Here is a 12,667-nt window from a genome sequence, read left to right on the forward strand (position 1 = left end):
CAGCAGGAGCTCATAATAAGACTGCCTGTGCTGTTAGTGCTGAGAGGGGCCCTGGAGGCTAACACAGTAAACCTTTAAGATAAATTTAACTCACACAACTCCTCACTGGTAGACAGGAAATCAATACTTTACTAATCCGCAGTATCAGTCATTTAACCAGGACAGCGAGTACAGTGAACAAAAGTTCTTAAAACCTGACATAGCTGGGCAATGAATCGTTCACATGGGACAAAGACCTATAGTGAAGACTGCTGGCATCCCGAAGAGACAGCCCAGCTGGGAAAAGCTACAGCACTGCAAAGAATGTGGCACTGAGACAGGATTCAGGGGGGGACAGAAGCTGAGCTATGGTATACAGGGTAAGTGGGATGGGAGAGGTACAGGGGAGGTGTGGGGACGAGAGTGGGTGGGGTGTGGGTGTGTCATAGCATGACTGTCTTGTCGTGCAGAATACTGCTGGGAAGAATGGAGAAGAGTTCTACAGGCAAGATGAGCTGACAGGACAGAGGAATTTAACCTTGGCCACTGTACAGTCTTTAATAAGATACTGTGACAGTATTAACAGGTCAGTGTGGCAGCTGGAAGTGGTGAGGGTAGAGGGGAAGATGGAGCAGAACCTGAAGGGATGACTGTAACGGTCTAACTGGAAGATACACAGGTCAGGGCAATGGTGCTGGAAACAGAGGAGACACACATTGACAAGTTACTGTTTGGGTTTTAGTTTTGTTTTTATCTTGTTGTTCCTGGACAGGGTTTCTCTGTGTAGTCCTGGCCATCCAAGAACTCGCTCTGTAGACCAGGCTGGCCTCAAATGCAAAGATCCGCCTGCCTCTGTCTCCGGAGTGCTGTCATTGAAGTGTGGCCCATACTAATTCTTTTTAATTTAAAGGTTTGTTTTGTTTTTATCATGTGTGTATGTGTGTGTCTGTGTGAATGTATGGCACACACGTACAGTGCTCATACAAGCCAGAGACAGCCTCTGAGCACTTGGAGCTGGACTTATATAGGTGGTTATGAGTGCGCTGAGAACTGAACTCAGGTCCTCTGGAAGGGCAGGGCACACTCAACCACTGAGCCAAATCTCCTGCCCTAAACTGGTTGTTTTTGAAAAAAAAAAAATCTGTCATCAGATTTTTACTCTGTCTTGCCAAAGAAATTGTATACATGGCACTTATGAACTATAAAATACATGTAGCTAAAAAGCAAATCCTGGTAGCCAGCACTGAAAACTGAACAGTAAAGCAATACGGAGCAGGGCAAACTACAGTACAGCTGAAGGGAATAGGACTGCAGTGACTGAGGACTTAGAGGAGAAAAAACAGGATGATGCTGCAGAGCATCATGGGACCATTTCAGTGTCGACCAGCCTGCGTCTGCACAGCCTGTGCGGCTTCAGTCGTGCCCAGAAGGGTGGACAAGATCTTTCTCAAGACAGCATAAAAATGTTAGCAGCTATAAAAAGTGTGTCAAATTTCTCTTCTACTTTCTTTATATCAACTAAATGGCAATTATACAGGTATTTGTTATTTCATATAGAACCTAAAACTATGGCTCTCTTAGAGCAATCCCAAAGGCAATGTTATGCAACGCTCTCAGGGTGTCACCTGTCACGTGGGGTCCAGTCTGGCATTTGTCACCTGCGGCAGCAGGCTGGTGTACTTTGGACGAGGGCGGGTCAGTCTGTAGAATGAAAGCTCCCTGGCAAACATAGTCACTTTGTTCACAGTCCCTGCTCCGTAGTGGGCACCCGAATGTCTCAATCTAGGGACGTGGTAGCAGGGTAAAGAACAGGTAAATTCTCAGTACTACCCAGGTTTGGAGGGAGGAAATGATCGACACGCTGCTATGTCGCCCAGATCTCCATGTATCTTAGCAACCGTCTTAAAGTTCTAAGGCCTGACGATCTGCTGGGAACAGACAACAGCAGCGACAACCTTGCAGTGCCACGGGAAGCGCTCGGTGCAGCGCCTGACTATAGCAGATGCAGAACGGTGGTTGGTTCCTGTGTCTGGACCTGTAGCTGTCACCCAGACTAAACTAAAGCTCAGCTTTATCACTGGGGCAAAGGAAGAGAGAGGATTTGAGAGAAAGCAGCTTTCCGTGTCACCTCTGCTAAAGTTGACAGTATTCAAGCCATATCAACTTAAGAAAAAATTAAATATCAACATAGGTGAGAACTTAAATTATAAATTATTTCTCAAGCATAACCTTCCTCAGTGAGCTTAATGCTTTCTGCTTACCATTACTGATATTTTCACAAATATCTACTATGCCTCCAGAATGATCGCGATGCCAATGAGTCACTAGGATTTCTTGGATTGCGGTGTCAAACTCGACCAAGGCTTGCTTTAAACAGCTGATATATTCTGGAACTGATGGCTCTCCAGTGTCAATGAGGATTCTCCTGCAAACGACATGGAAGACAATTACGATTGGAACCTGGAGTTCACATTAGCATATATATATATATATATATATATATATATATATATATATATATATATATATATAGTTGGTTTTTCAAGACAGGGTTTCTCTGTGGTTTTGGAGCCTGTCCTGGAACTAGCTCTTGTAGACCAGGCTGGTCTCGAACTCACAGAGATCCGCCTGCCTCTGCCTCCCGAGTGCTGGGATTAAAGGCACGTGCCATCACCGCCCGGCATATTAGCATATTTTTTACACAGGTAACTTGCATTAAATTTGGAGAAAATATACATTTTTGCCTTTAACATATTACTTCAGTTTGAAGTAATCTTTTTTTTTTTTTTTTAAGATTTTATTTATTTGTATACAGTGTTTTATCTGTATGCTTGCTAGCCAGAAGAGGGCAACAGATCTTATTACAGATGGTTGTGAGCAACCATGTGGTTGCTGGGAATTGAACTCAGGACCTCTGGAAGAGCAGTCAGTCTCTTAACCTCTGAGCCATCTCTCCAGCCCCCAGTTTGAAGTAATCTTACTGAGAGAGAGTTCTTAGAATGGAATTACAGCTAGATGGAAATGTGAACCAGGGCTGTCAGAAGGGATCTTGAGCCCTGGCACAGCAATGAAAGGAAACAGCGCACTCCACTAAGGCGGGCATTTTGTCATACAGTCAGAAGTTAGACAACCTGCCTGCTGTAGTCACTCCGCAATAAACCGGTAGAATAAGCATTCAAACTCCGGTTTTTCTGATTCCAGAATATGTGTTCTTATCTATTCTGCCTTCCAGCTGGCTTACAAATTCTTCAAGTATCTCATAAAATTTGACTTAACAGCACCCTTAGAGCAACGCTGTCTTCTCTGTGGGTGAAAGGAGACATTTATAGACTATCGTTAGGATCACGCTGGCTTACTAAATTAGAGGCCGTAGATTCCCCCTAATAACTGCTCGCTGGCACTGAATAGCTGGCTAGGTTTCCAGTACCAGCTATAGTTTCCCTCTTGTTGAACAGGCTGATATCCACAGATAAACACCCCCACCAAGCCCCCGTCATGGAAAGTTCTCTTTGCAACAGATGGAGACCACTTTAAAAAAAAAACCCACAACCAATCAAAACACAGAGTTGTAGAGCCCAGTACTCATGGACGCATCTACAAGACACTCCCATACCTAAAGCTCAGAGAATACTGTAAAAGAGGGGGCAGAAAGATTGTAACTGCCAGAGGACCTGGGAGTTTGCTATGAGATTGTCTCCTAGTAACATCAGAAACCACATCCATACAGCCTCACGCACATAACTGCCCAAATGTGGGCTGAACAGGGATGGCGCCAATAGACACAACAAAATAGATGGAGAAAAGCCCACACGAGGCCTCAACCCTATATAAGAACGAGAGGCAAGTGAGGAGAGCTGGGCGTGATGTTCCCCAGGGAGAGAACATCAGTTGGTTGTCCAGTGCCAAGCAGCCTGAAAACACACATACAAGTGAAAACACACAAAAGGAACAGGTCATATTCAGGGATGTGTGTGTGTGTGTGTGTGTGTGTGTGTGTGTGTACATATACATATGCTATAACAACTGGTGAAAAAAAGAGGTCATGAATTTGAAGGAGAGTGAGGGAGGCCACAGAGAAAGGTTTGAAGAGGAGGAGAGAAATGTAATAATAGTAATAATGATGATGATGATAGACAGCAGGAAGAGAAAGGTCTTTGATAGAAAGAAGATGGTTAAACAGAGACAGAGTACACTCACCTGTGTCCCACCAAAGAAAACACCCAGCCCACGACAGCAGAGATGCAAACGTGGAAAGGCAAGAGAGGGCCACAGTAACAGAATAAAAAAAAGAGAGACGTCCAGAAATAACCGAATGCTAGCTTTACAAAGAAAACAACAGGCTCCCAACTTAAGAGCACTGAATGAAGAACCCCCATCACTGGCTCTAGTGCAAACAAAAGAGGAATCTAGACTGGAAATCTACATGTGACCAGCAGACACTCCAAGGGACTTGTCATTACTGATGCCTCCACTCCTACTTTGAGATGAAGAAAGGTACCTGTATGTAGTTGGGCTCACAAAAAAATGACATGGGAAGTTATTATTAATTATGAAAGCTCGGCCGATAGCTTAGGCTTGTTTCTAACTAATTCTTATAACTTAAATTAGCCCATATTTTTAAATCTACATCCTTCCATGTGTTCTTTACCTCATCTCCATTATGCCCATCCTGGTTATCCCGTGTCTGGCTGCTGACTCTGCCTTCTGCCCAGCATCTCCTCTGCCCAGAAATCCTGCCTAGCTTTTTATTAATCAGAGTAACACATCTTCACAGAGTATAAAAGATAATGGAATATTTTCTTTAAATTTGCCAAATACAAAAGGACTGAACATTATAACTGTAAATGCAATTCTTACCTGATAATTGTTCTTATTGTATATAGTTTTACTGTGTTAGAGTTAAAACCTTTTGTTTTTATTTAGACAAAGGGGAGAAATGTTGTGGAATATTTCTTTACACTATGTGAAGATATGTCACTGTGGCTGGTTTAATAAAAAGCTAAACAACCAATAGCTAGGCAGGAGGAATAGCAGGGACTTCTGGACAGAGAGAGCTCTGGGAAGAAGAAAGTAGAGTCATCAACCAGACACAGAGGGAACAGACATGCAGGAAGAAAGGTAAAAGTCGTAAGTCATGTGCAACATGTATATGAATAGAAACGGATTAATTTAAGTTGTAAGAGCCAGCTAGAAACAAGCCTAAGCTATCGGCTGAGCTTTCATAATTAATAATAAGTTTCCATGTCATTATTTGTGAACTGGTGGCCCAAAGGAAAAAAAATCTATCTATAGATACCTTTCATTGCTCTTCTAGGGGAAGCAGAAAATTTGGTACCTACTGCATTTCCCGAGCTCAGAGATGCCATCACTAACCAGTCAAGCAAGGACAACCTCCACAAACTAAGGACATTCATGACTGCCAAGCCAGCTCTGCAGAAAATACAAAAAGAAATCCTAAACAGAGTAGGAATCAGGAGTTTCAGTGCTGAAAGTACAGAAAATAATAGATTTCCTGAGTAGAATAGAACCCAGTAAAATCCAGAGGATCAACAAAACAAAAAACCCAAACCCCAAACCAAAAACATAACAAAATAACCTATAGGTTATCTAGAAGAAATAGACACATTCTTGCCTACATCCATAACAAAGAAATTTCAGCCTAGCAATAAACACATCTACTAAGTAAACTCTACTAAACCTTTAAAGTGCAGTTAACATCAGTGCTTCTCAAACTGAAAGGAAATTGCCAAACTCATCTCACGAATGGAACCGCCCTCCCTAGCCCATCAGTAATTAAGATGTCTTGCTAAGGTTCCCTCTCAGATGGTTCTAGTTTGTGTGTCAAGTTGACATAAGACCAGCCAACACAAACACTGCAATATGATTTTCTTCATGATAAAATTTTGTTGTTTTTAATGGATGCTTTCATCGAGCTTTCACTAGATCCTCAAACATCCCTATGGGGTGGGTACTATGAAGGCCACTGTAGAGATAAGCATGCTAGGGAGATAGCCATCTCCTTCCAAGTCTTGCCACTAACAAACAGGACTCTAACGTAGGTAAGACAGATGATCATGGAATGTCCAACCTAGTTGATAAATCTACAATACAATCCCTACACAGAGGCTCAGAGAACACTGGGGAGCAGGCGGAGGGGGGTGGTTGTAAAAGCCAAAGACCCAGGATATCTGCTGCAAGACAGTGTTGTCTGCATCTAACAGGTAACCTGCACTCATGAAACTTCAACAATATGATCGTGCAAACAAGACCTGAAAAATGACAACACAGCCAACGTGTTAACGTGGATGGAAGAAATCTCACAATGCCTCACTCCTAGAAAAAGCGCCATAGGCAACTGACGGCCGCTGAGAGGGAGAATCAAGCTTTCCCAGGGAAGAAGCCTAGACTAGGTGATTCAGTTCTAAGTGGTCAGCCTTAAACACACATCCAGATGTACGAACAATGCTAAAGGGACTTGGCAGATGTATTGATACATGTAGATATGACTAAATAAAAAGAGGCCATGAATTTGAGAGAGGAGAGACACAGAAAAGTGGGAGGGAGCAAATTATGTAAATATAGTGCTTACATATGAGCTTCTCAAAATAATATCCACTCCAAAATATTCTAAATGCTATGGCTTTTTTCTATTATAATACACAAAGTCTGTCTTCAAAGCATGTACAATTTTGATAGGAAAGGTTAGAATTTCAGTGACGAGAGGTTTTTGAACAGAGGAAGAACATGACAATACCCTGAAAAATGCTTACTGAGTACCTGCATATTAAAAATCAAAGTAGGTCTCCTAGGGATTTAGCGACTTATGATATCTATAAAGTGATGAAAACAAGGCAGGATGAACAGCTAAAGCTGTCAGTACTCCAAGAATTAAAAAAAAAAGCAAAAGTTAAGAGAAAAATGTAACAAATACTCTGGAAGTATTCACAATACTCCCACTGCTGTACAGGACTGCTGGAGTCCAGAAATAAATCCCGGCTGTGTTACAATGGGATGGCTTTGTAGAAAAGGAAGAAAGCATAATCCACAGCCTGGAGGGAGAAAGAGATGCCTCATCTGGGATGCCAGGAAGGTCAGCATTGCTGGACCAGAGCCTTTTAAGGTGAGAAAGATGGCTACATTGAGGGAATGGATGGACTGAGGGACAGAAGTAGAAGCAGAGAAGCCAGGCAGCAGGCTAATACAGACGTCTACCAGAAAGAACTGGCTGATAATAATCACAGATTTCCAAGATGGCTTAGATGTGTGCCAGGAGGAGGGAAATGTTAGTGAGAGTGGTTAAGCATTTTGTTTGATCAAATCCATGGATGGTTCTGTTTAGAATGACAGGGACCACCAATTCAAGGGTTTGGGCTTAACTTTAATAGGAAAGATGAGCTCATCTTGAAAAACTGATAATGCAGGAGATTTAAGAATACATCCAACTATGAATCTGATGAAGTTGGGCTTCTGTTTAAATTTGAGTGTTATTAATAAGCAGATGCTAGGCGACACCAAGGAAGCAGGTGAGGTCACCTGAACAATAGTGAACCAATACGAGCATGTATAAGTTACTTCTGTCATTGCTGTGACACAATGCCCAGCAGAATTGACGGAAGGAAGGATTTATCTGTTTCAGTTTGAGATACAGGCCATCATTGAAGGGAAGATGTGAGGGCAAGAACCACTCTAGCTCCGGCAGCAGGAGTGGCAGCTGGTCATATTTTGTGCATAGCCAGAGGCAGAGAGAGAAAGAGCGAGCAGAATATTTGGTGATCTACTTGTTTTCTCTTTCTTGAATTCAGTTTAGAACTTGAGTACATGGTATATTTTTGCTATTCAGGGGAGGGCTTGCTCTACCTTGGTTACACCACTCTTGAAGTCCTTCCCCAAAGTGTGTATTCTAGGTGACTTTGAATTCAGTAAAGTTGACCATCATGATTAATCATCATGAGAGGCTAGGATAGGCATAGCTTAGTGGGTGAGGGTGTTTGCTCCCAACTCTGACAACCTGAGTGGGATTCTTGGGATAACAGGGTGAGAGGAAAGAGCTCTGGGATATTGATATCTTTCGATATCAATACTCCAACCACGGTGTGTGAGTCCACACACATACCTACAAAGACAATACACAAATACGTGTAGTTTTAAAAATGAAGTTAGGGTTGCAGTTAGAGGAATGTGAAGTTCTGATAAAGGTGGAGAACGTGAGAAAAACAGTGAGAGGATGCAGCATCAGCAAATCCAAGAGGGACTGGTGAGTGGGTCCCAAAGTTAGCGGAAATGGAAATATAAAAATGGTATTGAGTTCACTGATACAGACAGAGGCCACCTATAACCTTAGAGCTTTTTGTGAAGTGGAACAGCGGACACAAATCTTGGAACACCTAACTTGGACCCAGTTAACTTTTGTATCTAGTCACCCTTTAGTTTACAATGAACAGCGTCATCTGCACGTTAATTATGTTAGCTTTACTTATTGCTTAAATAACCCACAGAAATAAAATTATAATGTAAAAAGCTCGAGTGATCCCACTGGGCATCATTCTTCGTCACTGTTAAGCTGCTTAAGATGGGAGACTATGAATCCACTCTCCATCAGTTAGCTTCGGTTTATGTCCCCCTCAGCAGAAGCATTTGTGTTACACTGAGTGTGACTGAGAGTTTAAGGATACCGTGTGTATTTTCCACACAGTTTAGTCTCTAAATGCAAACCAACTTCTTACATCTGGTTTTCATACAAAACCAGCCACTATTTTAGCCCACGAAGAAAAGCGGGTTGTGTTGAATTTACTGGGATCAATCCACCGATTTCCCACAGGACGCTCTCCTAAGGAACTATCTGCCATTTCGATCTTAGGTACTGACTTCAGGATGGGTTTTAAATAACACACTGAAGAGAATGCCTGGGAACTCACTGGGCTGAGGACAGCCTAGCTCAGACTCTCTGATGCTTCGTTTTCTAACCCTCACAAGAGTGCAGGAAGTCCAAAGGACCTGTACTTGACTCTGGCCTTGTTTACTCTTGGTTTAACCTTTTGCCTGCTTGAAATACTTCCATTTCTTTACAGTCGGCTGCTTGTCGATCTCTTTTACTCGAGAAGGGTAAATATAGCGGAGACTTCAGATGTAAACAAGCTCTGCTTGCCATACGCAATTAGAAATAAAAGTAAAGGGAGTTAGTTTCTCCTACTCATGGGCTGGGTTGCTCTTTCTGTTTTACAGACTTGGGTTGAATTTTGGAAGTAAAATTCTGCCCTCTACTGTAAGGAAATGGCTTCAGCACTGTCACAGATTTCAGGAAGGAAGGCTCTGGGTAAAATATAAACAGAGAAGCAAATACTGTAAACTTTTGGGGCACGGGGGTAAGAGCCTTGCTATATGACCCTACCAAGTCTGAAAATGGCTATGTAGACCAGGATGGCCTCGAACTTGTGGCCATCCTGCCTGTGAACCCTCCTGCCTGTGCCTTTCAAGCCCTGGTTTGCAGGCGTGCACCAACACACCGGCTCTCGTAAACTAACTCCAGGAAATCCCAGTTCAACACGGGCACCCTGCGGGCAGCCAGACAGCAAGCAAACCGTGAATCAGCAGCGTGAAGTCTGTGCTTTGCTCAGGCTCCGTCGTCCGCGGAGCTCGAGGACCGCGCTGGCTGCGGGGAGGGGGCGTTTACCTGCTGCCGGTCCCCACCAGGTACGTGTTGGTGCCTTGCAGGGTCATGGGACCCGGGTTACAGCCCAACACGCGCACCACCCGACTGGACAGCCGCTCGATGCGCTGCAGAGCGGTGGCCATCTTCAAGCCGGCCGGCGACTAGATTCCCAGTCTCTCCGTGCACGGCGAGCCCCAGGCCCCGAGAGTAGGGCGGCGGTCACGTGACACGGCGGGAGGCGGCCCCGAGCGGATTGGAGAGGGCGGCGGCGGGGCCTCCGTCACGTGACGGGCCTGGCCTGACTGGCGGCGGCGAGAGATCGTTCCGGGTGGCTCTGGTCTGAGGTGGCCTGATGAGGCCTGGCGGGGCCTGAGCAGCTCTCGGAGCCTCTGTCTCGGAGCCTGGTGTCTTTTCGGACTTTGAACCCAAGTAGTCTGGCATCTTCATGACTTTAGTTCATTGGAAAGTTAACCTGTGAGGGAAAGAAGGGTTGGCAGGTATGGGGATAGTTACTGAGTCCCAACCCAGGAAGGAATGGCAGGCCAGGTCTTAGGCAGTGGCAGGGTGTGCAATTGAAGAATAACGTACCTTTCATAATAAATGGTGGAACTGATGCCCACCTAGCCTTCCTATCTGAGTGCTTCTTGCCAAGAGCCGCCCCAATAATCTTTTTTTTAATCTTCAAAGCACACGCGCACACACACACACACACACACACACACACACACACACACACACACACACACACACACACGTTTGCGTGCATACCTGTGGAGGCCAGAAGACAACTTCAGATGTCATTCTCTGGACGTCCATCTATTCCTCACCAGCCCGGAGTCGCCACCTAGGCTAGACTGGCCAGCTGTTCACAGGCCTCAGGAATTCCTGTCTCCCCACTACAGGTATTAATAAAAATATGACACCATGCCCCACATTTTATGTAGGTTCTGTGGGATCAAGCTCAGGTCATCGTACTTACAAGGCAAGCTCTTTACCAACCGAGTTACCTCTTCAGTTCTTGTTAACCCTCAACTCTTAAAACCCATGTGGACCCTAACACTTTATCCGGCACAATTTATCCCCATTTTATAAATGTAAAACGGAGTTTGGGAGAACCCAGTTCTGTGTTTGGGTCTCTCTCTACGTGTTTTGCATCAACGCATGATCTGATTTGTGGAGATTGGAGGACGCTGCCTATCTTCCTCTCTATCCTACCCACTTGCCCAGGGAAATAAGTTGCTTTTGTATCCAAAGTGAAAGTAACATTTTTTTTCTCTGTACTGCAGTATCTTCCAATTGACAAGTATTTACTATTGTTTCCCACCTTAAGAACTTGAGTTATAAGTTAGTTACCTACAAGAAAATGCCCAGATTCTATGCTCTCCAGCAATGTGTATAACCAAAGAGATAAAGAGCATGCCCACTACTTTAGCCTACTCCTTTAAGAAATAATTGAGAAATGAACACTCCTGATACTTTGGTCTGACTTTAGGATAGTCATTTTTAATCATTCGTTCTTTGCAGAAGAAATCCATTCGCAAATTGACAGCTCAATATTTCAGAGGAGTTGAACTTTTTTTTTTTTTGCTATGTGGGATAAGTTTCTGTTCTGGGTCCCAAGAATGAGCTTAATTTGAAAACTGTTATTGAAATTATCACATGTCATTTTGTGACTCACAATGTATCCTGGGAAGAGGACTTGGGGTAAACCAAGTCATTCGTATCAGCTGGTTTCATCCTAATAATATGCATTTATAGTCAGTATGGACGACAACTGCAACTCTGGAGCTCTCTGCGTAGCTTGCTGCTAGCTCTGCACTCTCAACTCTTTCTCTGTGGTTTAGCAGGTCAGAGCTGCCATCCACGCTGGGGTGGGTCTCCTGGTGAGTCCTCCCTGATTCTTGTAAGTCACCCCTCACCTGTACTCCTGCTGGCAACCTCAGTAAACAAACAAGCAAACAAAAAGTCCAACTCATTGATTGTTGTCTTGGACTATTGGGTTGTGCCTTTCCAGGAAACGTCAGTCACACTTTTTCCCAAACAGTAACCTGACGGAACCAAAGATGAGTTGGGGAGGCATGATGGCATGGTCCTGGCTAGGGGGTAGCCAGGCATGCAGCCGATGCTGAGCAGCCTGAAGGGGAAGTGTCCGTGGAGGAGGTTCCAATACAACTGTCCTTTCCCACATGGCATATGCGAATGTGTCTTTTTGCTATGCTAGTGAGAGACTAGCAGTTTAGAGTCTGTTAGATAGACAGGGGAGGAGCCACGGCTAAGGCAATAAAGAAAGGTGATGAATTTCTAAGATAGCCAGCTTCTTCCTCACCTTCCTGATGTGAGACAAAAACCTGACAGCCTCAAACAGCTGATGAACTTGTTCAACAAGGTCAAGGCTCAGGACACGTCACACACAGTTCTGGGCCAATCTGACCAACCCTGAATTAGGAGAGGAAAGTTCTTGAGAAACTTTAAAACCCACAACCCTTGGGAAGAGACAGGATTTTTTTTTTTGCTGAGTGCCCCCTACCTGCTTTGCAGAGGGTCTTTTCTCTGCGTGTCTGCTGCACCCCAATAAACACCTTCCTTCAACTGCTGATTCTGTTGGCAGTGCTTGACATTTCTCTGCCGCTGCCCGTTGAGATTCAGATTTTCCTGCTTTTTATTTAGTTCTTTCAATGGCAGAGAAAATGAACCTGATCAACACCCCTGGACTGCACCACGGGTGCTTATATATTTTTTTGCTATGGGTCGTAAGATATGGCTGAGCCATCAGGATCTGGAGCGGCCACAGGGGGAACCTTAACATGGTCATCTTTCCTCACACTTTATAAGAGTTAGAACATCTTTTTGCTACGTCAGTGGTTACATAGCCCCTTCAGCAAGTGCTGAGACACACAACCAAGGCTGAAAGCTCTATGCAGAAAAAGAATCTGGCTGGAATCCCAGTGAGGCTGTCTTCCTCTGTGGGGTGTGGGATGGCATGCCTGCTTGATGAGTGGCGATCCTTTCCTTGCCTGTGCAGCAGAAGCTCCTTAATTT

General features: G+C 44.3%; 1 protein-coding gene across 1 annotated transcript in view; it reads right to left on the reverse strand.

The window, feature by feature from the left end:
* The window catches only part of Lactb2 (lactamase beta 2), a 37,406-nt gene extending 27,551 nt beyond the window's left edge, over positions 1 to 9,855 (reverse strand). The window contains exons 1-2 of the mRNA XM_075971399.1: positions 9,650 to 9,855; positions 2,241 to 2,404 (exon numbers count right to left, since the gene is read on the reverse strand). Of these exons, the coding sequence (XP_075827514.1) occupies positions 2,241 to 2,404; positions 9,650 to 9,771 (286 nt within the window). The 5' untranslated portion in view covers positions 9,772 to 9,855. The remainder of the gene's footprint in view (positions 1 to 2,240; positions 2,405 to 9,649) is intronic.
* Between the last annotated feature and the right edge of the window lie 2,812 nt (positions 9,856 to 12,667).

The sequence above is a fragment of the Microtus pennsylvanicus genome, chromosome 5 (genome assembly GCF_037038515.1).
Source record: "Microtus pennsylvanicus isolate mMicPen1 chromosome 5, mMicPen1.hap1, whole genome shotgun sequence".
Taxonomy (NCBI): domain Eukaryota; kingdom Metazoa; phylum Chordata; class Mammalia; order Rodentia; family Cricetidae; genus Microtus; species Microtus pennsylvanicus.